Genomic DNA, 27,795 nt, shown 5'->3' with positions numbered 1-27,795 from the left:
TAATGAAATGACGAAAAAAAATCTAAGATTCATCCAACGCTCTCAGAGCCTCTTCGAGCGAGAGTACCTCAACATGCATTTTTGATAAAAGATTTCCCAGCAAAAAATTCAAGTACTTCGCTGTCTCCGTTACCGGTAACTCTAATAGATTATCGGAAATGAGATAGATCTTATAATCCAAGTCTATCAGGTGATAGATAGTACTCATCACTGCCCCCGACATGCTCAATCCAGACTTTCGAGTACCGTGAACTCATTAGTAGACGGATATAAAACCTAAGTTTTTTTGGCAGGGGCGACTTACTATGATAACTGTATCTACATTCCGCGCCCTTAGAATTTGCTCCAATGCATTTCCCGCACCAGCATACCATCTCGTTTTCTGAAGAACAATATCATTTTCGTCAACCAAAAAACGAGGATCGATTTGTACTTCCGGGGATCCAGATTCGAAAAGATTGTATCCATTTATCTGCTTCGCGAAAGGCGCCTTGTCACTCTTGTGGAGTTCAGGTTGGGATTTATTCGAGAAGAAAAGGGTTGTAAAGATAGTTATGGGCCGTGGGATTTTTGCATGCACAGCATCATTCCAGCGCGAGCAGTTGGCAATGTATGTCTGTCCTTCAGGCGTATCTTTGACAGCGTCTATTAGGATTGTCATCCAGTCCAAATTGAGGATCGCATAATTTTTGTTGAAAGTTGCTGAACAATTGGGTGGCATTGTTTTAGAAAACTGCGCATTGGTTGCATATGCATATTTTCAAAAGATATTGAAACTGGAAGCAATTCTGCGATATTTATGTTTAGGTCAGTCCCGCTGGTAAAAACTTGAGTTATGCGAAGTTTTCTGCATCCACTTCTCACAGTGCGCTGATGTGACGAAGTCGAATTAGGCGGCCCGGGCTTCAGTGCCTCAACTCCTTCAACTCCGGCTCTAACTTTAACCGACGAACGTCAGGTCCGAAATCGCCCCCAAGACCTCAAACTTGAGTCATGTCGGCCGTCGGCCGAACTAAACAGGAAATATTGAAAGATCTATATATTCTGAGCCGAGATTCTCTCCTTTAATATCCAATTTATGGACCCTTTTTTTTAATAAATATAAGCCTAATTCAAGAATCGAAATTCAAAATTCTTCTGATCCATCAAGCTCAGCTTCCACGATTTCTCGAAACACAAAACATGAGTGAAAATGCAACAGATACCTCGATGTCGGCACCAATTGCGAATGCAGACTCAATATTATCTACAGAGCCCCCTTATAGTATATTCGACCATCGACAGAGGGCATTAATTATTTTCATAATATCCATAGCTGCTACATGTAAGTCTCGCAAACCCTACTATACATCCATAGGCAATTACAATTGTAGCTAATAAATTTGCTACTAATATAGTTTCGGGCTTCGCATCCAATATCTATTTCCCAGCCCTGCCAACTATTGCGCATGACCTCAATGTGTCAATAGAACTCATAAATTTAACTGTTACGTCATACCTCATTTTCCAGGGACTCGCTCCTAGTCTCTGGGGTCCAATATCCGATGTTAAGGGACGCCGGGTCGCATATTGTTTCACTTTCGTCGTTTTTCTTGGGGCTTGCATAGGTCTCGCCGAATCAAAGAACTACACCACTCTCATAGTTCTTAGATGTCTACAGAGTACAGGTAGCGCGAGTACTATCGCAATTGGTTCTGGAGTAATTGGTGACATTACTACACGCGATAACCGCGGTGGGTTTATGGGTATCTTCCAGGCAGGATTACTAGTACCCGTCGCCGTAGGGCCGGTAATTGGAGGCGCATTGGCAGGTTCTCTAGGATGGAGATCTATATTTTGGTTCCTAGCCATCTATAGCGGCGTATTTTTGCTGGTTCTGATCTTGTTGTTGCCAGAAACACTAAGGTCGATTGTTGGGAATGGCAGTCTGACACCTTCTAGTGTGATCGCCAGATATCCGCTGAACCTGTACCAAAGGACTAGCAAAACCAAGTGGAAGCCTGTAACTTCCACAAGTCCTGATAGCGATACGACGAGAAAGCGGGTTGATGTTATAGGTCCCTTCCGCATTCTTATCAGCAAACAAGCCGCACCGATCATTATTTTTCTTGCCTTATATTACGCCGTATGGCAGATGAGCATTACAGCCATGTCCAGTCTTTTCGAGGCCAAATACGGTCTCAGTGAGATGGAAATCGGTCTTACATTTATCGCCAACGGCGTAGGCTCCATGGTCGGCACATTAGTCACCGGTAAAATCCTCGACATCGACTACCGCCGCGTCAAAACTCGGCACGAGTCTTCAGCACCCACGGACCCTGAGCAAACCAACAATTCTCAAGAATCAGATTTCCCGCTAGAAAAAGCCCGTCTTCGTCTCGTTCCAATATTTTCCGGATTACAATGTATCTCCATCCTTCTTTTCGGCTGGACGATTCACTATCCGCATAAAGTACACATCGCCGTGCCAATTATATCAACTTTTATTACCGGCTGGACGGCAATTTCGAATTATTCTGTTGTTGTGACGTATCTAGTTGATATCTTTAATGATCGGAGCGCGGCTGCAAGTGCAAGTCTTAACCTCGCGAGGTGCTTATTTGCCGCGGGAGGTACGAGTTTTGTTATGCCTATGATTAATGGTATAGGAGTCGGTCCTACGTTTTCTGTTTGTGCGGCGGTACAGGCGGTAGGAATGTTAGGCCTTGCTATACAGTGGAAATTTGGGGCTAAGTGGAGGATGGAAGCTCAGGCAAAGAGACGGGTTGATGTCGAAAGGGAAGAGTCTGAGTCTATGTAATAAATACTGTCGAGCGTAACCACATTTAGCGATACCTACTTATTAATACCGCTTATGGAATTATTTAGATTCGTGTATTTCTAGTTTAGAGCACCATTATAGATGAAAGCAAAGCACTTAGATATGATGAATTTTCATTTTCGAAACTTGATGAATTTCCGATCAACTACAAGTCTTCCGTTTCTCAATTATAGAGTCTCGATCGAGTCTAAAACCTCTGGTTAGTTTGTATTGGGACCAAGTATACTATGTCCTCTTTTGGGTATCTAGGAGTGAGAGAAGACGGGCTAAGATAGCTAGTTTATATTGTGTCGGTCCATAAATTCAGACAAGCAGATTTTAAGCTTGGTCTCGAAGCAAGGCGTAATGACCATCTGAGTACCAATAGACTTGGCCTGGTATTTTACAGTGCTTGTTGCATACATCCTTTGTAAAACTAGGTGCAAGGCCAAACAAAGTGCCTCCCTTTGTGGCGTTTGGGAACGAGACTAGTGTAAGGGGTACTAGAGTTGGGACGAGTAAATATGAATTGAGATTGTAGAGGTTAAGTGGCGAGTTAGTTTAATCTGACTAAAGTACAAAGTATTAGTTACTACAGTTAGTTGATGGCTAGACCAAAGCTAGCCTTCGAAAGACAACGCTGGGGATGAGGTATTCCATTCAGTCTGCAAAAAAGTAAAAATCAATAGCCTCGAGAGCAAGGGTAACAAATAAAAAAATAAAATAGAAAAAACCTCAATCAATTGATATCAATAAGATCACTATACGCATCCAAATTGCAATTTCCCCACACCCCATAGTCTCCAAATTCGGAAGACCCGCTGTCCAGCATTGGAGTATCAAGTTCTCCCAAGCACACTTGGCCTTGGGTATCAGAAGGAGAGACCCTCTCCAGTGATTTGAGCGCTGAAAGAGACTCTGGTACTCTTCCCCGGTTAAGAGAAAAAATCGCTACCAAGGTAGAATAGCAGTAGTTGCGACGCCGACCAGAGCGCTCCCAGGTGTGAAGAAGCTTTTGCAGGAATGGCTGAATACATCTGTATAAAACGGGCCCCCTTCTGGTCGTAACTACCGTTATTTCACGAACTGCGTCCCAGGCCCAGTCTTTACTTTCCGGACGATTCGCTCTATTGGCTAGATCGAAAAGAGTTTTCAAGGAGGCTTTATAAGCCTTCATCTTACCATATATCCGCCCAAGGATAAGATTTATTTGAAATCCATCTTGTTCTAACCAGCCCAACTGTGCATTATTCCACCTCTTCATCTTCTTTAGGAGCCTTATGGCGTTGTCAAAGTCGTTGGTATCCTCGAAGGTCTGAAGAATGTCGAACATGTTCCCTCGAACAATATGCTGCCATCTTGACTTGGTGTTAGGTCTTTTTGTCCATCTTTTACCGCCTAAGTCGTAGATAAGGAATGAATCAAAGCATGGGTTGAAGACAGCCTCAACGCTCAGCTCGAGATTCCAGCCCCATGCTGTAACCCGTTGAGCAGTATCCGAGGCCAACTGAGCATGAGTCTTGGGCGATTTTAATAGCTTCAATGTAAATGATATAAGCTGCGCAAACGCAGAAATAGTTTGTGGATGGCGAGGTCCATATTTCTTATAGGAACGTCGAAAGTTCCTGTGGGGGATTTCAGAAACCCCCGTTGTAAGAAATCTACTAACGGGATCTTCATCATCAAACTCGTCTATATTACTTAGCAGCATCTCCAAACATTCGATTGCGAGCGGATGGTCACCCATTCCAATATTTTCATATGATATCAGAGCTTGGGTAAGTATGCTCGTAATTGCTGGGTACCTCTGGGCTGGGCTGGATTGATTTGTACCAGGCATGGTTAGACTAAGTGTACGAGGCTCGGATCTTTGCTGTGAAAAGCATAAATATCGGGCAGCCTCTTGGAGCGCGAACGCTGTGAAGAAGTGATTTATCCCAAATTCCCAGATGAATTTAGGTAGGTGGATAGCGACACTATCGAAGGTGTTATATTCGAAAATTGAGGGTTGGTGGATGTCAGGGTTGTATTGTGGGATTTCTACGAGAATGGCATATTCCTCTCTGATTGGGAGGACATTTTCCGTATATAATTTCATTTCCGAGAAATTATTGTCAAGAAAAGTCGACATGGAGATATACCATTCTTTATCCATCTCCCTGGACTCCAGATTCCCCAACCGTTTGACCTCCAAGATTTGCTGGCAGACGCGATGTGGCAAGGGCTCGTAGTTGGTATCACTCTCTAGACACATCCATGTATGATCCATCATGTCCGGGTTAAAAGTTCCGGGGCTTTTTAAAGAATAAATCGACTTAGCGGATTCTAACCATTGCATTGCCTCCTACCTCCGCATTTTGATATATTCTTGGCGGTCTGCCTCTTTCTGGCAAGCGTATGCCGCCCAAGTTATGTTGCCCGGAGAGGAATAGAACTGGGGGTCGTCTATGAAAGGTTCTATTAACGCATCATGAGGGACCGGCTCGTCAATTTGAAAATCGAGTATGCCGATGTCATCAGCAGCTAACGGTACTTCCTTCAGACCGTCTATCACTTGCTTCTGGAGCTCTTCTATCGGATCATTATAGTGAAGTATATTCCGGTTACTGAACTCCACATCTTCGGCATCTTCCACATATGGATGATAATATTCCCAATTTCTATCGGGGGACATACTCTCATCAACTTCAAGACAGCCAGTAGAGGCGTCTGGTAAGTTGGTTTCCATAGAGTCAGGAACATCAGAAGCCGGTAGTCGTGGGCTATTACTACTTTCACTAGGTGACCCAACTTCAAAGTCTCTGTTTTCTAGTGCAGAATCTACTATAAACAATAATTAAAATCACACTATTCATAGGTAATATATTTTATCCTTTAAACTTCAAGGGCGATTTGTGGTTCGGGGAGCAGGGATTGCTTGAGGGCTGCTCACCATGTCTCTCAGCTTTAGCTGCGTGCCTTTGTTTCTGTTTCTCAAAAGTTGGGACAAAGTATCTAGAAGATCTCCTCCTGACATTTTCTTCGGAGAGATTGATGCCATTTCGTTTTACTCTCGTGGTTTTTCCCATGGCATCTCGTTGCTCGAATTGTTGGTTTAGAAACTCGTGATCTTTGGCATTGAAGTTCTTCCTCGCCTTCCAAACCACAAGCAATTGGTTGTTATATTGCGCTTTCCTAAATTCGAACGTTCAGCATTAGTCGAAGTGCAGCCTAGACCCCATAGGTTAAAAAAAAGTACTAATACGCACGTTGCAAAGAATCCTTTTTCTTCTTGCATTATTTTTACTATCTGGTCTACTGTATGGTTCGCTCGAAGCCGAAGTATATAGTCCTTATGCTGCTCCCACACGTCGGCGCTGACTCTTGGAGCATAGTCGGTTGGGGAGTCGTGTGGCATTTTGAAGGAGGTGTTGATCCAATGCAGACTGTCCCGGAATATTAATATCACATCAACTGGCGATACCAGTCCAGCTTCATTTAAGGAAAACCAAAGTGATGAAAATTGGGATGTTATAGAGCCCCGGGCACTTAATCACGTAATAGAAGGGAATATAATAGTGACAAAGCTAAGTTTGCAGAAAAAAAAATGGTAACGGTGCGCGTCGACGTCGTATAAATAAGTCTACCAAGCCGAATTCAAGCCCATTAATACCGCACGCTATCATGCCTGTTATCCTGTTCTAAAAAAAAATATAGGTATCACTAAAACAATTGCGTACAAAACGGAATGGCATTGACCAATTACACGAACCTAATATTCCCCGCCTAGCATGTGCTCTCGGTGCGTCCTTTGCACGCAGACTAAAAGGACGGGCCAGGCCAATGATACCGTTCGAGGGTAGACGTTTCGGCCCGGTATGGCAATTGGACCGTTGGATCCTGCTTCGCGTTGGGTTGACCCGATTTAGGGTGGGCCAGGCACAAACTGCTTCTCCGCTCCTAGGCCAGGCCAGGCGCATACACGGCACAAGGCTCTATCGACACCCCCAATTTTCAGTGGCAGATTCCAATTTTACGGGGGGTATCAAGTGGAAAGGCAGCTGAAATTAACATAAGCGATCTTCCGGCTTCGTTGGCCATACGCACGCATGCACCACCTTTCTTGCATGGAATCGGAGGTTGTTGTATTTTGACTAGTGTGATAATGCACTGCATCTTAACATGTAAGTACAATCAATTGTGACTAGACTAGAGTCGACCTATTCCACTAGAAGGCTCAAAGTGTGCCCCTGCCATGGCATGCCAATTTCAGGAGAACGTCAACGAGGTGTTTGGGCTGTCAAGCTGAGATTCCTTGATTGAAAAACGCCTTTCGCTTGTGAAGTTGCAGGTTTGATTCGTAGACCTGACCGAAACCAAAAATATGTTTGTGAAAGTCACACCAGAGATTTGCATATTCGAGACGTTGGAAATTAGACCGCTAGCTTGAGCGGTATACATTTTCGAGCTCGAGAAACAACAGGATATACGATCATATAGTGTACATACATGCACACACGGCACATAATTCAATAGGATCTGGTCGTTCATAGGATCCTATATCTTCCCCGCTTCAAGGCAATATTATGCGGGCACTTTATCACAGGCACTGAATGAGTCGCAAATCATAATTCACGCACCATCACTATCGAATATATTGCCTCGTATGTCAGAATTAGAACTATCAGGTTGCAGTTAGAGTCAGCAATTAGGACGAACCAAGACTCTTCGCAGTAATTTTGATTGATTATGAAATAATTGACTGGTCGACGTCGAAAGGTTACATGCGGAATCTAGTCTTCAAAACATCAGTAAGCGAGCGAAATGTCTATGCATGACAGTTTAAAGGTTTGCGTAATCCATGGCCACATGGGCTCCACTTTTTGGGAAGCATTATCAGAAACAGGCCGTTTGCTCCCCCACTTATAAAGCTCGCCGACCCACGGTCGCCTGAAGGCGTTACTCACGCAGGTTCTCTATATATATCTCCCTCGCTATCCTGGCGTGGATAGGTAAAAATTCCAAACCTAACTTTTATTCTGATCTCTTCCTATAGATGCCCCGACACTAGATATCTTTCATGCATTCCCTTCTCACAAAAACGAGAAATGCAAATTAAAGGGGTCATTCTACACCTTTTAGGTCGCATTTTGAATCAAAATGATGATCTTTGCCTTCATAAATTACTTTTTATTCTTTAAATCTACAAAACAACCCTATTTAATGTTTCACAGTCGCGCGAGTGACTAATTTGAGGTTTGCCAAAAAATTTACAGGGTTTCAGAATCGCGAGCTATATTGAATTGAATGGCTGTATCAATCGAGCCTAATCGCTTTCCATGCTATTAAATTATCATGTAATTTACTAGGAAGATTATAATAATGCATATATGGGAGTGTATACCTTTAGCCTCGAGATCAAGCGTAGAGAGAAGCCTCGAGGGCTAACATACTTGTACTTGTTATCGATTGCATGCAGGTCTGCGGGGCATACATGTATGAGGGTTTTGCTGAACTAATCTATGCTATCTAGTTTTATAATCACAATCTTAGTAGAATAGTATTATACCCAGGCCTAGTCATATGCATATGTCATGACATTAAACGACATAAACGAACGAATAAGGTTTGACTTCGATGATACCCATGCACGCCTGAAATTTAATGGCCTTTCATCAATTGATCAAACACATTGTGCAACTAAATTGCATTGTTGCGTATACCTAGGTACTTGCTATAACCAATTGATCTCGTGATCGTATTATAAACTAATCAAGTTACAAAAAGTGATTTACTACACACAAAGACTACATCCAAGATGTTGATCGAGATCGCTAACTATAGTTACTAGCTATGTATCGAACTTTACCATATATATCAATAGCCTATAGGCTCGCAGCGATATTCGTTTAATTACCTTTGGGATCGAACTTCAGGTAAATTATATATATCGGGTTATAAAATTTAAGTTCTCAAGTAAAATATTTTCCCAATATGTATAAACATATTTCAGACGCGAAATTTCATTATCAAAATGGAGAACCACTGTGAAGCATATTGATATATTAATATAATATACTCTAGTCGATCGACGTTGGTTCCAGGCTTTATTCAATGGTAACGAGCTGGTTGCCTGGTATACGTCTAACCTATGGAAAGCTTGAGCCCTAGTCATCACTGTGCAGCTATGGACTCAACTACCGGACTTCAAAATATCTAGCAACCTCTAGCTTCCGGTCCATCCTAGAACTCATCTCATCAGTAACTTCACCATCTAAGACCTCATACCATTCTACCCTTCAAGAACCCCTCTCAATCTAATAAATCATTCAAAAATGTCTACCTCTCCAAGACCAGAAAAGGGCGGTACCGTCCAAACCCCCACCGACTCCAACTCCGGCATCAGCGCCGGGATTCCTCAAGGAGGTGGTTTCGAGAAACACTCAAAGGCTACTGAGACCGAAGCCACAGAAGCCGAAAAGGCACGCGAGACTTCTCAAAAGCTCGTCGTCAAAAAACTCGGTGCCATTCAAAAACTCGCCGAACTGTCTTTGGAGGCCGAAGCTCCCGGTACGAAAAAGGCTCGTAAGGCGACAACTCGGTACATTAGTACAGCTTTGGATATTTACGATGTCCTGGGTCCTGAGTTTGAAGCTGTTATCACGTTGAAGGTTATCAGAGGGATTGAAAGTAAGTCTCTAAAGGAGACTGTTGCTACTATGATGTGGGATAAGGATTGGAAGCTCCATAATGTTGCTAATATTTTGAGGGCTAGTGCTGAGTAGGTCACCTTCATCTATTCATGAAATATGATTCATTTTGTTACCCTTTAGGTGGTGGTAGAGGCCAACCATCGATTGTTACGAGACTAGTAAAGTGGTGTGGGAGAATTGAGCCTTGCTTCACTGATATTGGAGGACAAATAAGGTCTAATATAATATGACCGATTGGAGGATTTCCTAAAGTCTGAGCAAAGGGTTTTTACAGACCCAATCATTCTTCTTATTACGGAGGACTTTACCCGTACAAACAGCTTTCTCATATCTTATGAAAAGGAATACTGTAATTTCCTCCCTAGGCATGTAATGGGTATAATTAATTACATACCAGTCTGAATGATTTAACGATCTTAACGATATAGTTCCCAGCTCCATGAGACTTCAAAATCATGATGTGCAGTATCTAGACGACAATATCATGATCGACATGTGCGAAAGACAGTCAAATTTGGCAGGCGATACACTGGCTTAGAAACTGAAGGAGATCTGGGTTATCTTTATGATCTTATTCCCCTTTCCTCGACAGTTTGAACATTATCCACTACATAAAATCAACATCACCAACTTCCCAATCCGAATATCGATATCAGTTATATTCCAGATTACCAAAGAACTAACGCAAGAAACCTTTAGATTTACCAGAACCCAACTAATTAAACCCTTAAATATACCCAAATTAACATCATGTCGCTACGAGATGCCGACAAAAAGCTCACAGCTATCTACAAACTCACCAGACTCGAATATCATCCCAAATCCGCAGGATCCCGAGCTAGTCGTCGTACAAGTAGGATGATGAGATACCTACAAGAAGCAGAGGAAATTCTCGACGTCCTTGGTCCTGATTATGATGAAGCCGTGGCTTTGGCGGTCGTGCGAGGAATTGATCGAGAAGAACTCAAGGAGACTGTCGCAGCTATGATGTGGAATCAGGAATGGAATTTGGATACGGTTTCTAGGATTTTGAGGGCAGCTGTTAAGTATGTGTCTTTACACTTAGTTATATATTTTGCAGTCTGATCACAGGCATCTGTTAACTAGAGTCTAGGAAAGAGGCTTGGGATTTCGACAGGTATGATAGATTGGCTATCACGAAATAGAGATCTACTCGGAAGAAAAGCTCGAGGTATTAGAGTTAAAAAAAAAGAAAAAAGAGAAAAAGAAGGCGTAGAGAATGTTCAGAGCCAACAATTTTTTTAAAAAAAAAAATCTTGAAAGATTGCCCAAAGTTTTCCGATGATATTCTGGAAATTCTTGTGATCTTTTCTTTGAGGTTAATATTCATGGATCGGGAAGGATGCATTACCGACGGCTTGTTATTCAAACCCGACGGGCCCGCAGCGAATAGATCTGAGTCAGCATGCGATATAATTAATTTGGGCTTCTGGGCTTCTCTTTCCTCTTCGTATTCCCGTATTTTTGACATGGGCGAATCATAGAACTAAACAACTGCTATGTTATTTTCATTTCCTTCCAAATCCTCACTAAAGGTACAGACTATGAGCCGTTAAGTTAGCGTTAACTAGAGCTAAATTCAAGTAATCAAGTGCTATCGCGACCGAGTGGACTGCGGCAGCTATTAGATTAGTAACGTTATACAGAACGTTTCAGACAACGGATTTGAATTCAAATCCTGGGACATGTTAATGTTGGATCCAATTCTCAAGGATCATGGGTCTCCTTGTGCCTGCCTTTGAGCCCCGCGACCGTTTGTAATCCTCAAACCAGGGCAAGGATTTGGCGAAGCCCAGCCGAACAAACTCCTCCAATGGATACCAATATTAACATTTGCTATACATACGGCATCAGCGAAATTCGAACCGTTGACGATCCTACCGTTTTAATGTCGCTATTGTTTTTTTTTCTATCTTGAAATTACCAATTCAACGTGGCAGGGCGTATTTCTTAACCCTTGCTACCGGGGGAGTTTTCCTCCTTGAGATAATATTGCATCAGCGATTGTTGGACAACAGATCCACGCCCTTTGCACAAGCTACAAAGCTCGTGAACTCGTAAGGCGCAGGCCTTGCGTCGGTTACACATTCCACAGCAGAATACAATCCCTATTGTCATCAACCTCCTGGCCACTTAACTCAAACCCTTTTCCCAGAATTGACCAATTGCACAAAAAAGGATATAACAATCTCATACCCCAGCTTAGGCCCAGGAGGTCTAGCAGTATGAATAATATAATATCCCCCCCATGATTCATCAGAAAGAGAGGTGCTGTAGTGGAATGATATTCACTAAGCCTTCGAGGCTTGTGGGTATCATGTGTTGGGCCATGGGGTTTTCAGCTGGGACTGGTTAACCAAAAAATCTTGTAATTGTAATTTCAATTCTTTCTTCATGAAGCCTCCCAACATAACACCAGTTGGGTTGGTAACTAGTCACTAATCTGTCAAAGTTTCATGGTCAAATCTCCGCTCTAGACCGTTTTATATGCAAAAAAAAGTGCAACAGGGCTCGTATTACTACACGCCTGCCTGGCATGTCCGGGCGCCACGGTCTCCACGTAGTTTTTCGGGCACAGTAATTATTCTATACGCGTAAAGATGGGCGAGCTTCACCAGGCGCAGGAATGATTGTTGCGTAGGCTGGGCGTCCGCAGTTTCGTTGTTGACTCTGTTTCCGTTGAACTTCATTTCCGACGGTGGCGGCTAAGCTAGCCACGTCAAAAGGAGCACAGAGTCTCGGGAGGTGAGGGATCCGAGGGTAGGCAGTGCGGCAAGGTGGTCGATACTCAATGGTGAAAGGGCCAAAGGGAGTTAAGAGGGTGAATTTCACACTCTAAACTCCTTGACGACACCGCCACAGCCGCCACACCTTGAATCCCTTCATCGTCTTGAAAAAACTTTTTTTTGTGATAGTTGGCCGGGTCTGGCCTGACTACTTGGTCAAACAAACTGGAAACGAGACGGAGATATGGAAGTTTCCTCTATGACGTAGGATCGCGAGGCTTATGGTACTTCCTTAGATTTGCTTCAGTTCGCGGTAAAGGCACTGGAAAAACATATGTTATTTCCCTCGGAAAACGCCGTATTGCTTCGGAATTGAACTTGGTGCCAACTGAAGCAAGCAAGCGGTTTTGCACGTAGAGTCCATAGTCTGGAAAGACAATCGCCGCCGCCGACTGCCTACAAACACGTCTCGTGCCAGCGCGAGGTCATGTTCAGGTGTTAACCGCTCTAAGCAGCCAGGCACTTGGTATGTAGGCAGTCAGGCGCTGGCCCGCCGATAACCTTCAGCAGAAGATACTTTGGTGGCACGTTGCTGCGGACCAAACGAAAAAGAGAAGTCTCATGCTGACCGAAAGCTCAAAGGCTGGGAAAAACGGGAATGGTGGTTGGTGGGATCGCACGGGAAGCGACCGCGCTGTTCGACGGAATCGAATGGGGAGGCTGTGTGGCCGACTGCATCTGTTCAAAACAAGTAGTTTGATTTCTCGAGGGAATTAACGATTAGGCTTGAGGCCGCAGCAAGCGAAAATTCTTTTGTTCTGATTCAAATTGATCAGTTCAGTGATACCGAGCAATTGCTAGTGCTAGCAGGTACAGTGCCTAGTTAGCTTGCTTGCCTGGGAGTGGCCGCAGCAAAGGTGGCCATGGGTGGCCATGGGTGGTGATTGTGGTGGTGGCCGGGGTTGGTTTGTGGTTTGTAATGGGGAATTTGCCTTTGCATAGCCGCTGTGGGCGGACATCCACCTCGATGCTGTAATCGTATATATAATAAATCCATCCTCCCAGAACTCTTCTCCAGACATCATCAATCAATCAGTCAATCAATCAATCAATCAATTAGTACCACAATCACTATCACCAAATACTAAACTTCATAAACTTCAAAAACTTCAAAGAGTACTTACTCAAGTAGATACATCGCCATGGCTTCCAACACATCTGTCCAAGAGCCCTCCAGCCCAACATCCCCAACTTGTCTGGCCGGCAGCTTCAGATTATACGATCCCGCCACATCGAAACCTTCCTCGAAGCCATCTTCCAAGCGCTCTTCTCGCTCAAACCTCTCTATCGATCTCTCCTCCATCCCTCCTCTTATGACTCCTTCTCCTCCTACAAACACCCTCCTTATCACAAACCTTAAAGACGCCGATATCTTCCGTGCGGACCATCTCCAGGGTCTTCGAGACGTTATCGCCTCCTCAGCTACTCTCGCTTCATGGGCTCCTCTAAAGTCCTTCGCCCGTATCGTCTGCTCATTCTACTCTGAAGAAGATGCTATCAAAGTTCGTGGCGAGCTAGACGGCGAATCCCTAATGGGACACCGAATGAGAATATATTTTGGGACCCACACACCCGTTACACCCCCAACAGACCAACATCTCCAGGCTCCGGAATCGCAAAAGTTGTTCTTTATCTCCCCACCTCCAAGTCCTCCAGTTGGCTGGGAATCCCGAAACGAAGAACCACCAAATACCTTGGTTATGCCAGAGGATCTAGCTTCCGCACTATCGAAACTCAGCTGGAATACTGCAGCTCAGGGTACTGCTTCACCAGTTGACGGACAAGAGGGGTCTTCCGCTACAGGGCCAGCTATTCGTCGACAGAGGTCCGGTAGCTCCACTGTCCTGTTCGAACCTAGCAATAAGGATGGGATGACAGTTCCCGGAGTTACTGTTGACGACTTCTCTGACGACGAAGGAGCTGCCAGCCCTGCGGAGAACCCTTCGATTGGAATCACACATACATCCAGACCACCAATTGAAACCATTCATGACGCTTAAATATGGAAATATTTCGCATTGATATCATTTCTAGTATCTTTGTTTTTATGTTTACCGGCGTTCACAAGATAGATTTTCTTACTATTCTTAGGAGTCAAAATGGGGGCCCTATTTGGTTGATTTTACTTTACTAGCATGTCTTTTTTTTTTTGCACACTGCTATTGAAGCTCTATATTATTCGGCTGGAGTAATGGGCTACAGCGGTGACGAATATTATTTCCTAGATCGCTCTAGTGTTTTGTTTAACACTCTGTTTCTTTGCTTGGCAATAATCATTCTTCAAGCCGATTCGGTTGGCTGAGACTTTTCGATGCTAGCTACCGATGATTTGTATCGAATCTTTTTTTTTCATTCATTTTTTTTTCTTCACTGATTCGAAATAAAAAGCTGTACGATATCCTTGATTGTATATACAATTATTATATGAGAAGTTGAGATCTATCAACTATCAAATGCTTCAATCTCTAAAAATCTTTTGCACAGAATCAGACATAATTTACAGCTCCTGACAAAAAAAAGTCGATACCTAGCTAGAGCTCGCAGTGTTTCCCTGCAGCTCCAAATCCTGGGGTCGTCAATCATGTGGAAGAAAGAGAAAGAAAAAAACTTTCACTCTTTCTGCCTAGCTCCGAAAGGTGTTCACTACAGCGCAGGAGACAATCTGTCCAAGCCGATACCAAGAGGGCATAGACCTGCCTACTTTGGTATCTCGTCTTCTTGTGGATTAGGTTCTTTGTAGAGGGAATTTTCGCTTTAGGTAGATTACTTCTTATTCTTCGATTCGACAGAGGCTGTGTATTTTATGCTCGCTTTGATTTACTTGCTGTAAATGTAGGTTCCCGTGGGCTGGCTGGTCTAGGCGTGGGGTTAAATGTTTGCACTTGCAGGCGCAGGTCTGCGGTGGAGCTTGTGAAACGAAACTTAACTTAACGGATGGAGAATGAAGATCGCGGGTACGATGTTTGAGGGAATTTGGAAATGGATTCTTCTTTCGTTATGTTAGTACACCTTTGCATTACTTTGTAACATTAGCCAATTGGAAATGGTAATATATCAATACAGCCTGGCGGAGCTGTCGGTATGTTTTGTACTTACGGCCGAAGGCAGGTCTGATGCCAGATGCAGATCAACTGGTCAAAGGCTTTCCAAATCAACGCATTTAAATGCAAAATACAACAGACTCACGGCAGCTTGTATACTAGTTTAGCCTGGTCTCGAGATTATCTATTGATTGTTATATCAATTAGCTAATCACATTATGAAGAAGACTAGCCGTGTTTTGAGTTATGTTTGGCCCCTATCAGATCATTTATAAGATGCAGAATTGAAGGAAAATAGAGTAAATTGATGGTTTGTTCTGGCCTCATATTAGTTTGTCCAAACATCTGCTCGGCTGGCTGCAGTTTCCATAGGCCTGGCTGGCTGTGCTTCTAAGCCTTACTACTCTTCTCCTTCTTTGACCTGTTTCTTTAACCTGTCCCCCCACCCCACTACTACCTTTCGTTTTCACCTTTCCTCTGTCGTCAGTTCATAGAGCCCATGCCTAAATAACTCCCTTTAGGACGGGACAATCTACAACCGATGCATTAAACCATAGCCACCTATGATTAGTGCTCTTTTTAGCTGCTTTCATGGCAGCAGGCATATACACTGGGAGAAACAGGGCTCTTGATTAGGTCATTAGGTTTTACACCTTTTCTATACTGTGGGTGCTTCGCGAACTCGATATAGCATTCTACGGTGCCCCGCTCAATATCAATGCCTAATCCCCTGACAAATTTAGGTGGATATATTGATTCCTATGAATATTTTATAGACGTACCGTAAAACGAGGATATGGTGCTTCTACCAGCTGTCTGGCTGGCTTCCTAACTCCACAAGTCGGGTTAGTACATATTATCAATAGAGTCTTAGATATTGCCCAGTAAAGGGGGCTAGGGGATAAACTCTTAGGAGCGCCTGGGCGGTTTAGGACACCTGGAACTAGAATCAAGGCTAGAATCGGGATCAAAATCTAGGCCTGGCTAACAGGTAGCAGGAGCACTCCCTGCCACCAATAATGTACCTCAGTTTCACACCCACCACCCATAAACTTGAAAGCTATTCAATAGCATGGTAAAATTATCCCATAAACCACGCCTATGTACCTGGGATTCGGATCCTTGAAAAACAAGCCCAAATTCTCTCTTAATGTGTCGGGGAGTTGCTACCTCCTGAGAGAAGAAACAGTAGAAGTATGAAGGGGAAGAGAGGCCAAAAACGGTGCCCAATGATATTGAAGAAATACTTATTTGGTAATAGGAAACCTCTAGCTCGGGCTTGGGGAGAATATGGGGTCTGATAATGAGGGAACCCGGCCAATGTTAAAAACTCCACCGAGTCGAGGACAAAGAATATTATGACTTTCGATAAAGATATCGCTTTAACTATGCACCGAGAGTCCAGTCTAGCTCTACTCCAAAGATCTCGGTTCATTGACTTATCTAGCGAGTAATATACTGAATATAGCCCGGTTGTATCTGGATCCTTCGATAGCTCAACTAAAGCTTCGAGCGTTGTAATTTGTAAATTTGTGTGTTGCACATTTAAATGAATATTGAATCAGTATTGTGTCTGGGTACGAGACTAAGTATATCTATTCAAGTACTGTTAAAAGTGGGCCCTCTAATTGCATGTGACACTCCTATACGTATAGTAGTCTTGAAGTCAGTGTGAATATACCGATAGTTTCTCGCATCGTCCGTATGAAATTAATTTCATGTTGTTTCGATAAGAGAAGCTCGACGTGCTGACTAAGCCAAGCTTGCCGCATGGTTGAAGCGTTGTGTGACGACGGACCTCCAAAGTTTGCGAATCAGAAATTTTATAGACGGTAACCAGCGACCTCACAAAGTTCCCAATATATTTTGTTCACGCAGAATACTTCAGGCAAGGACACATGCCTCATCGCTCTCCCATCGCTGACTCCGACCTCTAGCGTGGTTGAAATCCACATCCCAGATAGCCCCCTGTTTTTTTCCTTCTCTTTACCAGCTTCTGGAGAAGTAGAAAAGCGCGAAAACTGGTCAGGCAAAATCTAATTCCTTTTCTCGTTGCAAAGTCGGGATCCAAGAGAAAAAGTCGCCCGAATGCAAGTTGCAACCAAACGAGCGCTGAATACGGTGCTACGGAACTCAAGGACTTCAACAAGCTTACTTCGTCGCTCTGCCACTTCTCGAGTACCCAATAGTTCAGCATACGTTTGTTATCGATGCAGTTATCTACATTTATCTGCTAGGCTGCGGACACAGGTGCCTTCGGCTGGTTCGGAAACCGCTGCGACAGCTGAGTCCAGAACACCTTCGTCATCAAAGGACGTTGAAGCAGCTTCGCAAGCAGCTTCATCGCCGTCGCGGGGGAACGAGGATTCTACGGCTGCAGACGACACAAGATCCGTATCCGATGCAGAAGTTTCAATCCCTTCTGAGGTCTTATCAGCTATACGGCCGACAACTACGGGTGGCGAACCATCAGACCCTGAACAACCCGATAAGCGACCTTCGACACGAACGTCAGCCGCGAAGTTAAAGTCCACGAGGAAATCTACACGCCCGAAGGAGGAACCGTTACCGAAAATCGACTTGCCGGAATGGTTCCTGGAACGTGCTGTTTTCCTACCCGAGGAATTGGCGGCTAGGGAGTCAAGGCTTGATGTGTCTGATCGGTATGGAAGCGAGGTGCCGTTAGACGAAGAAAGGGGTAGTGCTAGTGAAGATGGAAAGAGTAGTGGGGATAGCGTAGAGGGATCCGGTGGTGGACCGAGCAAAGAGACGGATGTGGAGATTGAGCTTTTGGAAGCAGGACGAAAAGCTGAAGCAGCTGCAAGTCGTGAAGCTCCCCTACTGACGGAAGAGGGAACCGCAGAGGCCGACAAAATACTCGACGATGCAGATACTAAAGCAGAGTCTCCCGAGAAACCAGATCCTGAATCGCCATCCTCATCGTCTACCCCGCTATCCGACCCCGCTTCAGACCCAACAACTACCCCTCCCAACGCTAGTTCCGATCCTACCAAATCTGACATTGCTTTCTTTACACCATCTCTTATCCTTGACACGAAATACGGTCTTTCACCCGCCGTGTGGTCCGAAATATGGTCAATTGCTAAAGCTACACTTACTCTTCCAAAGCCGGCCTTCAACCAAGCAAAAGTTGCTAGAACGGTCGATTGCATCTTGTTATTTCCCCAAACACCTGAGACGAATGGTACATACTTTCTGGACGCCGTATCAGAGGATTTGGCACAGCAGTTGGGGGCTACATTGATACGGATTGATGCGGAAGATGTCGCCGAGATTGCTGGGGATTATGTTGAGACTTCAGCTACTGGGAAAGCTCCTATCACAGGTAATCTTCGACTGTGCTACGATTATATCATATAAGGCTAAAAAAAGATACTGACTACTCTAATTCCTAGTGCCTACACCCCTACCATCCGCTGAACTTCGTACGCTTGGTTATGATGCTCAGTTCATTCACCCCAATAATCGTCCACGAACCGAAGAAGAGGAGGTGGAGGAGGAGGAGGTTGAGGAAGCAGAAGAAGCCGAAGTAGTCGAAACTGATGAAAACGCCCCCGCAGACTTTGAGGACTCCCCTCGGCCGTTCAGGGCTGAGGCCCCAAATTTCATGGGTATCCCGATATCATTTATCCGCAAGTTCACATTACCCGGTGGAGTTATTAGCCTTGCCGCTGGTATTGGTGGTAAGGAACCAGATGAAGGGTTATCTGCATCATCTTTTGGGTTCCCAATTGGGTCGCCTCCAGGTGGTGCAGCGGTGGATGTTCACCCGAGGCTACAGGCAGTATTGGAGTTAATGCTCGACTCGGGAATCAAGAAACGGGAAGTGATAGAGAAGATTCCGAAAGGTTCTGCTACATTGGATTCAGAGACTCAAACACCGCAGCCAAATCGGACGATCGTGCAGGTTAGAGATTTTAAGGAATTGCAGTCGGTTCCCGAAGGGAGGACCTTCCTCAACATCCTACGAAAACTAGTTTATGAACGACGTCTGGAAGGCCGGGAGATTATGATTTTGGGTAACAGCGCGACTGTCAGCCACGGATTGGACTTGAACTCTTCGTATTTGACGGTACTACAGGGTTCTTCGAACGCTGCTGCTTCGATTGGGATACTAGAGCGCACAATCGTGGTTCCTCCGCAACCATGGGACGCCACACGAGATATGTTGGAACGAGATCGAAAGGCGCGAATACGTGAGATTAATATGCGACATCTTAAAGCTATGATTACGCGTAGGAGTGGAGACGATGGACATGCTGTGACGTTAGAGGTTCCGAAGGATTGGCATTTTGAGAATCTACCTAAGGTGGAAAATATCAGCGATTGGATATGGGATTTGGATGCCGTACATCGGTTAACCCTCACGATTCTGGGGAGCGTGCCGGGGCCTGGGGAGAAGGAGGTTGGGCCGAGGGTTATTGGACCCGGAGATGTGGCTAGCGCAATTCAGACCATTAAGAGGAGCGATAAGGCGAAGGTTGCATGGTCGACTGCTGAGGCAAAGTACGCCGAGGAGAGGGAAGCGGCCGAAGAAGAAGAGCCGTCGCCCGAAGAAGAAAGGGCGGCGAAACTTAGAAAGCTGAAGGGGAAATGCAACAAGCATGAGAAGAGGTTATTGGGTGGTGTAATTGATCCAAGTGGTATTTCGACTGGGTTTGATCAAGTTCGCGCAGCAGTTGAGACGGTGGATGCGTTAAAGACGCTGACGAGTTTGAGTCTTCTACGGCCGGATGCTTTTTCGTATGGTGTCCTGGCACAGGATAAGATTCCAGGTGTGCTTCTGTATGGCCCACCCGGAACAGGGAAGACGTTGTTGGCAAAAGCAGTAGCAAAGGAGAGCGGGGCGACAGTTTTGGAAGTTAGCGGGAGTGAAGTCTACGACATGTATGTTGGTGAAGGCGAGAAGAACGTCAAGGTAACTATCTTTCCCTTCTTGAGAAGTACTAAGAGAAATATCGCTAACAAGTTCGGTATAGGCAATCTTCAGTTTAGCCAAGAAGTTGAGTCCATGCGTGGTATTTATCGATGAAGCAGACGCAATCTTCGGCGCTCGAACGGGGCATCATCAGCGGACCTCTCACCGGGAGCTTATAAATCAATTCCTGAAGGAGTGGGATGGGATGGCTAAGATGTCGGCATTCATCATGGTGGCGACAAATAGGCCATTCGACCTCGATGATGCAGTCTTAAGGGTAAGTTGAAATTTGTTTCTCGATACTTCCGAGCACCGTCTATTACGGTTCACTAATATATATTCTATAGCGTCTACCCCGTAGAGTCCTAATCGACTTGCCAACCGCGGAAGATCGTCTTGCAATCTTGAACATTCACTTGAACGGAGAGACCCTGGATGCCGACGTCGACTTGAAATCCATCTCGTCGGACGAACGGACTAATCTATACTCTGGTTCAGACCTGAAAAATGTCGCTGTGTCTGCCGCCCTTGCAGCAGTTAAAGAAGAAGATGTCATATTCAAAGAAACCGGTGCATATCCTGAGAAGCGAACACTCAAAGCTAAGCACTTTGAACAAGCGCTCGGTGAGATAAGTGCCAGTATCTCAGATGATATGGGAAGTTTGGGGATGATCAGAAAGTTTGATGAGAAATACGGAGATAGGAAGGGCAGGAAGAAGAAGATTAATAAATGGGGTTTTGGAGGAGTTGTTGGGGAGGAAAGTGTGAAGGAGAAGGGAACTGGGAGGGTAAGGAATTAGGCGGCTAACTGTATTAGACGGTATAGACAGTATAGATATTGATATCGCGGCTCTGGGGGATGCTATCTTTTTCTTTGGGATAGCAGACTTTCTCTTTTCATTCCTTTTTTATTTCCCCCTTCCCCTTTCTTCTATAGTTTCATTTATAATTGTATATATGTAAACTTGGGGCGATGACAAGCCGTGTATATGGTCATGTACTATTTAATTTTTTCTTTGTTTCTTACTCTGCTTCCTTTCCTTTTTTGAAGATTGTATTATTAGATATATTTGCTATTGCGGGCGACTAGACTATGGCATTTGAGAGTGGTGAGGTTGCACGCTGAATATCATATTTTATATATATAAGCCGCTCTAGCCGAGAATAATTACTAGCTTACAAGCTTACAGAATAAATACTTACTTGGTGCTGAAGCTTAAGCAGAGAGAACTCATATTATAGTCTCATATTGACTCACATGGACCGTAGACTTGAGGCCAGAGTCGACGCCGCCAGGGCTTGCAAAAGTACAAAATTGTCTTATTTTAATTATGCCTGACCACAAAATATAAAACTTAGGGTCTTGCAAAATTACACCAAGTTTGGTTGGGAATGGTTTTCATTGTTCGTTATAATTACCGGGTAAGTTTTAAATATTGTACTGGCTATCGGGGAACGTGGGCCGTACGTGGATGTGAAAGTTATATACGAAGACATTTTATAGGGTTAGTTGTACCTCTACACCTCTCCTTTATATGTATGGGTACGTTTGGACATATCACGCATACTCTCGATCTCGTTATACTTCAATCTTCGTTTCTAAAAAGATCTTATGCTAAAAGATTTTAAAAAAGGAAAGAAAGAAACGGCCAAATCATCTGTCGTTTAACTTCATATCTCCATCATCACTAGCCTTCACCCTGCCCACTACTTGATCATAATATATATTATTCACCTATTTAATCTTTAATGCTTCTTTTCACGATCCGCATAAGATCATGGAAGAGCTACTCTTCATGATCAAACAAACCGCATTGGCAATAAACGATATCGACCACATACACAAAGCATTCGTCCGGCCAATTGCACAACCAGAATTTCCACCTCTACCTAGCACAGCTGCGATTCGATTTGCAGTTGTTTGGCATGTCGAACGGATCTTTGAAGCAGTTGCAGTTGCTCCTATTCCTGTTCCTGCATGGCAAAGACGTCGTCGTCGTGAAGATCTGGATCGGGTGATAATAAGAGGTAAGTTTTATGCTTCGTCTCGAGTATTACTACCAGCATACCATTGGGGATTAAAATTTAACTTAACTAACCCCCGGTATCTTAACCGTTTGATGCATAACTTACATATGGCAAGAAATGCAGATATATTACCAATAATCCTCACCATAACCACACATCAAATAATACTAGTAACAACATTTGCAAGCTTCACAAGCAATAAATTCGATCCGGAAACGCTTTTGATTATCAAGTCGTGTTTGCTGAGTTCTCCTTTCGTATGGTATATTGCTAAGATATGTGGTTCGGATCTGGGGTTTTTGGGACAGATTGTGGATGGTAGTTGGAAGGGGTTTTTGGTGGTGATTGTGCCGTTGGTTGGTTGGCATTTTTGGTATTATGGGGAGAAGTCGAGGGTTTGGGGGTTTACTGCGGTTGGTTATGATGGGGAGTTCTGGCCGACTGGGCCTTAGGAGAGGCTTGATTGTATATCTATACTAGACTTAAGGAAGTATAATTTGGGTACCTATTAGATTATAATGTATAATATCACAGGAAGGTTATAAATGTACAGCATCTAACTTGAGTACTGGTATTCTACTGCAATAGAAACCGTATACCAACTTGCTATATCTCGATCAATCTTAGAGCTTAAATTTTGGGGGCCGCACTGTATATATAGCACGGTAAAGTTATAATGTGAAGCTACACAAGTAGGTACTAAGCATCTACTAAGCCAGTATAGATAAGTATATTATAACTAACTCGTCCAGACCCCTCATGGGCCCCCCGATTCTTATATTAACTTTAGTCAAGTATAGTAATGTTAGTCAAGATTGACGGTAAATCTACAGTGGAATAGATACATATACTTAGGTACCTAGATACTGGATACTTTCAGACACAACTATCATGTCATTCAAACATATAAATTTTATGTATGATATACCATCTTCAGTCATAGATATCGCAGCTATCACCTATAGAAGACCTCCACTCGCATCCTAGGCCTCATTATATATATAACTTACAACAAGGTTGTCTGTTGACATTCGACTCTATACAATTGTACAAATTACAACATGGCAGTACTTGATTAAATTTAAATTAACTTTCTGACAATTCTCTAGTCACAGGAGATAGTGCGTATTTGGCTGTGTAACAGACATTAGGTAATGTCGTCGGTATTCCTAACGTCGTTGTACGTTGGGGTAGCTGGACTAAGTACCTGGGCCTAGATACTTGTTAGTACCGGATCCTGCCAGAAGGACTCAGCCTTGACACGTCAGTGGCGCCTAACACGTCGACCGATTCATTACATCACCGATTGATATTCCTATCGATACATTGTGTGTGCGTTATAAGGGCTTGGACGATCTTGAGTCAAGGACATAAATTGATACACTTCTGCTCTACCTCTACAGTCAACCAAAAAAAAAAAAAAAGCCAAACCGACGAACAGTCTACGAGACGGTACAAATCCAAATACTAGACCATCAAAAAACTGTTTCAAAAGATATCAGACTACACCAAAAGTCCAAGCTCTCAACCCAAAATGACCGCAGCTGCGGAGAAATATGCGCGAGCAGTCGCTGGAATTCTGGCTAGCAAGTTACCCGCAGAACTAGTATCCGAAATACTAGACTATGCCGAATGTTTTGGACACCAAATCATCGGGATCAATGAAAAACCAGATCGTGTCAGTACGGGATGGGGACTCAAATATGAAGAAATGGATAAGGAAGGGGGGGGATATTCGGATGTCAAAGTCTATTTGATCGCCCAGATCCCGGATTTCATGGCCTTACATAAGGATACAGCTGGGAGAGGTGGTTTGGGAGGTGGAAGACCTGGAAGGGTTAGGAAGATTGTGTTTAGATTGAGATGTAGGGATCAAGGATGGAGTAGTCATCCAGAAATCGAGATGACTTATCAATGGGGTAGAAGTCGGATTGATGTCGAGATTTGGAGGAAGCGTGAAACTGGGGCCGGTGGAGGAGATGATGGCGGAGAAGGGGCAGATGGGATGTATAAAGTGGGTGAGAGTTTGGTGCAGAGGAATAAAGTGGCTCTGGCAGATGTGTTGGAGTATGAGGTCTCCTGGAAGTGGGATCAAGACAAGCCCGAGGATGACGCCGATGATGTGGATTTAGTCGGGAGACATGAGAACAATGGACAGTTCGTGCGAGAGCTAAGAGGAGGCGACGAGATTAGAATTTTCATGAAGGCATTTTTCAGCGGATGGGAGTGTCGGATTGAAAGGTGTGAAGTCGAATGCTTTTGGGCCATTTAGATAATAATCTCTTTTGTTCGATGTTCCCTCTGACTCCAAGGCGTCCCGATATCTGTTAACGTTTCTTAACCTTGTTTCGGACGTTTCAATTGAGGGATAAACTTAGTTTAGCTATCCTTTCTCCAGAATGCATCTATAAAGTTTTCGCAGTTACCTAAGCAGTTAGTGGGAGATGTCATGAAAGCTTACGTAGGCAAAATCCTGGAGATATCCGATCTGACATGAGAAACGGTACCAAAGTTCAGTTCCGTCTCGTTGGGTGGTATTCGCATTTCGCTCGCTCGCTCGACCGAGTTTCGCGCTGCCAAATATAGGCCCGGCGGAGGACGGAAATGGGTCCATGCAGACTCGGATTCAAGCTTTTATGGGTAGCAGGTGGGGGACTAGTTGATGGACCAGGTTAGGGATGGTTATAAGGTGACATTCGTATGGGTCAGCCGCATGCGACGAACGGCGGGTAAACGTTTCTCTTGCCCTCTTCGCGTGCACACAATGCAATGCATCTTAATAGAGACCTTATAATTAATGAAGAGACTTAAGGAAGCCTTTTTCATGCCGAAGAAAGATGGTTGGAAGGATTTTCCAGCGATATTCTGCCAATTGGCAACGATAACTCGTTAACTCCGAGTATGAGGAAGATATGCAATCCATTGTCCCATATTATATATCAGAATGGATGCACACACTGACTCTGACGCCATCTGGGAATACCAAGCTTTTTGGATCATGGATTCGGGATCTCATTCTGGAACGAAGGGCTGCGAATGGAATTCCTTCCTTCGGCAAGGACGAGTTCTTGCTGGGGGGCACCTGCAGCCTGGTTGAAACCACACCAGACCGGGGGGCTGATGATTTTGGCGCATGCAGAGTAGCATTCAGGTCTTTGGCTTCGGCCGCCTTTACTTGCCTGATTGTGTACCGATTCTGTTATATATTAATTATCAGTATCCCGTGCTCCGGATTTCTTCCCCTTCCTTTTTGATTTTCTTTCTTTTGAAGTTTAAATCCTTCTTACATTTGTATTTGTATTTTTCTTTTGAGTCTCTCGTTTTTGAAGCGTTTGTGATATCGACGATAGCGGCTGTTTGGATGAAAAGTTGGTGTTTCAAGTCGAGATCAGAATAAGACATAACAGAACAGAACGGAAGAAAAGAGAGGATTCCGCAAACGGTGGCAATACAACGGGCTTCTTTAAGCACGAAAGAGCACTTTCTCTATTTCTAAATCGCATTACTTCAGCCTTCAACGGTCTCTAAGAACGAATTCAAATCTATCACCATCCTTCCGCCGATTGTAATCAATTATTCGACTTCTGGTACTATAGACCTCTCATAGCGACTAGTTGACCCGAGTGTAACAACCCCACGAGGGGGTCCCGACAAACAATGCATTTCTCACTCCCTCCCACCGTCTCAACGACATCATCATCTCCCCAGCTCTCCGAAAAATGGGCCCCAAAAGGCGCATCTCCGGCTTCCTCCCGGGCGGGATATTTTACCCATCTTCTCAAGCGCCGTAGAAGAGTTCTGTACCTTCTTATTATAGGGATCTTCTTCACACTCGCGTATCTCCGATGGAATGAAGATGGTTACACACCCCGCCGGGTGGCAGTAGCGAAAGGTGCTATACCGCCAGTGGTATTAATTGTGGCTCTGGATAAGAATTCATTATCGTCAGCGTACTCAAAAAGGATACTGGAAAACCGGAAGCGTTATGCTGAGAAGTGGGGATATGAGGTCTTCGCAGGGGATTTGGGAGATTATGAGGCTGGCAATGAATATCAATTCAAAGATGGAGCAGGGAAGCTTAGACATTATTCAAAGGTATTTATTCACTGCTGCTTTGCCATACTACTTAAGCAGGCATGTTCCAACTATAGCACGTGCTGACTATTTAATGATTCTTAGACTTTTAATAAACTACCAATAATCCGAGAAGCCATGAGTACATATCCTTACACGAAGACTTTCTGGTTTCTCTCGTCCGATTCTTTAATCATCAACATGGATCTGGATCTCGAGACACATATTCTTTCTAAGAAACGATTGGGTAACTTGATGTTACGCAACCATGCTGTTATCCCGCCCGAATCGATAATAAAGACGTTCAAACGCCAGAATCCCAATGATATCCAATTGATTATCACTCAGGATACAAAAAGCGTTAGGAGCGACAGCTTTATTATCAGACGACAAAAGGACGAGATGGGTTGGGGAAAGAAGAAGCATAAGGGTGGAAAGAAGGGAGCGACTATGTTTGGGTATTACTTGCTCGATTTATGGTTCGATCCATTGTATCGGTTTTATCACTTTAAAGAGGGCGAAACGAGTGCTTTGGTATGTTTATAGCTTCGACGACAGTTAATTGGAAGTTAGAGGCTGGACTAACAGTGTGGATAGGAACATCTGATTCAATGGCACCCGACGGTTCTAGCCAAATTGGCTATTATTCCGCAAAGAGTTATGCTTTCATACCCTGTCGCAGCTGGTGGAAACAGTCCCGCCAACAAGAAGAAAGGCGATAAGGATGCGAAACCAAAGAATGAGGGCGAAGAGATTAGAGCCAAATACGCCGGTACAGGGTTTGAATCTGGAGATTTTGTGGTTCATTTTGAGAAGTGTGGAGATGTGGACAAGAATAAGGCTTGCATGAAAGAATTTGAACGATATTGGAAGATGACAGAGAAGTATAAGAAACCGGAAAAGAAGGCCGGTAAGGCGAAGGGGAAGCCTGTGGCATGAGTTCACGTCTACGTTCACGTTCACCATTCTATCTAATACATACTCACCATACTACATTACTAATTGTGGTTTCGAAGCTGGTACATACTGTCTGGAGTCCTCCGTTTTTACTCTCTCACACTTTTTGCTTTTTCTCTGACTTAATTTGGCGGACTGTTCTATATTTTCTACATCTTAAGATACATCTTGTATCAAATATTTAATGCATATACGCTTTTATACATATCCATCTAATTTCTCATTGTCCGTGATGCTTGTGATTATCAGGAAGGCGCAGGGAAACTGTGGCGGCCTGAATTGTGGCTGAAACGGTCAGACGAGACTTCGAAATGCTCCAACATCATCCCCTTCTTTAGTTAGTTCCCACGCCGTACATGTGCGACTGCTGTCCAGATCCCAAATCATCTCCGCGTCCTCGTCCTACACCATCATTACATCCTCGTCCTCCAATGCGCTAACTCACGCGGCCTCCCGT

The 27,795-nt window shown here is 44.1% G+C and overlaps 11 protein-coding genes across 11 annotated transcripts; 8 read left to right on the top strand and 3 right to left on the bottom strand.

Moving 5' to 3' along the window:
• Window positions 1-256: 256 nt before the first annotated feature.
• Window positions 257-721, bottom strand: AOL_s00081g251 (uncharacterized protein; the record flags this gene model as incomplete). The annotated part of the gene is made up of 1 exon (XM_011125068.1): window positions 257-721. The coding sequence occupies one exon, from the start codon at window positions 719-721 to the stop codon at window positions 257-259; it is 465 nt and encodes a 154-aa protein (XP_011123370.1).
• A 461-nt stretch (window positions 722-1,182) lies between these two features.
• AOL_s00081g250 (uncharacterized protein) lies at window positions 1,183-2,800 on the top strand (the record flags this gene model as incomplete). Its single annotated transcript, XM_011125067.1, has 2 exons — window positions 1,183-1,324; window positions 1,398-2,800. 2 exons carry the CDS (start codon window positions 1,183-1,185, stop codon window positions 2,798-2,800), a joined length of 1,545 nt encoding a protein of 514 aa, XP_011123369.1.
• Window positions 2,801-3,539: 739 nt separating this feature from the next.
• Window positions 3,540-5,069, bottom strand: AOL_s00081g249 (uncharacterized protein; the record flags this gene model as incomplete). The annotated part of the gene is made up of 1 exon (XM_011125066.1): window positions 3,540-5,069. One exon carries the CDS (start codon window positions 5,067-5,069, stop codon window positions 3,540-3,542), a length of 1,530 nt encoding a protein of 509 aa, XP_011123368.1.
• Window positions 5,070-5,144: 75 nt separating this feature from the next.
• AOL_s00081g248 (uncharacterized protein) lies at window positions 5,145-6,197 on the bottom strand (the record flags this gene model as incomplete). Its single annotated transcript, XM_011125065.1, has 3 exons — window positions 5,145-5,623; window positions 5,733-5,974; window positions 6,049-6,197. The coding sequence occupies 3 exons, from the start codon at window positions 6,195-6,197 to the stop codon at window positions 5,145-5,147; spliced, it is 870 nt and encodes a 289-aa protein (XP_011123367.1).
• A 2,917-nt stretch (window positions 6,198-9,114) lies between these two features.
• On the top strand, window positions 9,115-9,564 carry AOL_s00081g247 (uncharacterized protein; the record flags this gene model as incomplete). The annotated part of the gene is made up of 1 exon (XM_011125064.1): window positions 9,115-9,564. One exon carries the CDS (start codon window positions 9,115-9,117, stop codon window positions 9,562-9,564), a length of 450 nt encoding a protein of 149 aa, XP_011123366.1.
• Window positions 9,565-10,242: 678 nt separating this feature from the next.
• On the top strand, window positions 10,243-10,658 carry AOL_s00081g246 (uncharacterized protein; the record flags this gene model as incomplete). The annotated part of the gene is made up of 2 exons (XM_011125063.1): window positions 10,243-10,538; window positions 10,607-10,658. The coding sequence occupies 2 exons, from the start codon at window positions 10,243-10,245 to the stop codon at window positions 10,656-10,658; spliced, it is 348 nt and encodes a 115-aa protein (XP_011123365.1).
• A 2,783-nt stretch (window positions 10,659-13,441) lies between these two features.
• Window positions 13,442-14,299, top strand: AOL_s00081g245 (uncharacterized protein; the record flags this gene model as incomplete). The annotated part of the gene is made up of 1 exon (XM_011125062.1): window positions 13,442-14,299. One exon carries the CDS (start codon window positions 13,442-13,444, stop codon window positions 14,297-14,299), a length of 858 nt encoding a protein of 285 aa, XP_011123364.1.
• Window positions 14,300-17,428: 3,129 nt separating this feature from the next.
• Window positions 17,429-21,079, top strand: AOL_s00081g244 (uncharacterized protein; the record flags this gene model as incomplete). The annotated part of the gene is made up of 4 exons (XM_011125061.1): window positions 17,429-18,686; window positions 18,757-20,279; window positions 20,341-20,556; window positions 20,627-21,079. The coding sequence occupies 4 exons, from the start codon at window positions 17,429-17,431 to the stop codon at window positions 21,077-21,079; spliced, it is 3,450 nt and encodes a 1,149-aa protein (XP_011123363.1).
• A 978-nt stretch (window positions 21,080-22,057) lies between these two features.
• Window positions 22,058-22,759, top strand: AOL_s00081g243 (uncharacterized protein; the record flags this gene model as incomplete). The annotated part of the gene is made up of 2 exons (XM_011125060.1): window positions 22,058-22,307; window positions 22,479-22,759. The coding sequence occupies 2 exons, from the start codon at window positions 22,058-22,060 to the stop codon at window positions 22,757-22,759; spliced, it is 531 nt and encodes a 176-aa protein (XP_011123362.1).
• Window positions 22,760-23,841: 1,082 nt separating this feature from the next.
• On the top strand, window positions 23,842-24,579 carry AOL_s00081g242 (uncharacterized protein; the record flags this gene model as incomplete). The annotated part of the gene is made up of 1 exon (XM_011125059.1): window positions 23,842-24,579. The coding sequence occupies one exon, from the start codon at window positions 23,842-23,844 to the stop codon at window positions 24,577-24,579; it is 738 nt and encodes a 245-aa protein (XP_011123361.1).
• Window positions 24,580-25,964: 1,385 nt separating this feature from the next.
• AOL_s00081g241 (uncharacterized protein) lies at window positions 25,965-27,320 on the top strand (the record flags this gene model as incomplete). The annotated part of the gene is made up of 3 exons (XM_011125058.1): window positions 25,965-26,402; window positions 26,487-26,915; window positions 26,979-27,320. The coding sequence occupies 3 exons, from the start codon at window positions 25,965-25,967 to the stop codon at window positions 27,318-27,320; spliced, it is 1,209 nt and encodes a 402-aa protein (XP_011123360.1).
• Window positions 27,321-27,795: the final 475 nt, after the last annotated feature.

This window comes from Orbilia oligospora (assembly GCF_000225545.1).
Source record: "Orbilia oligospora ATCC 24927 unplaced genomic scaffold scaffold00081, whole genome shotgun sequence".
In the NCBI taxonomy this organism is placed as follows: Eukaryota; Fungi; Ascomycota; class Orbiliomycetes; order Orbiliales; family Orbiliaceae; genus Orbilia; species Orbilia oligospora.
This window is presented reverse-complemented; position numbering and strand designations above follow the sequence as displayed.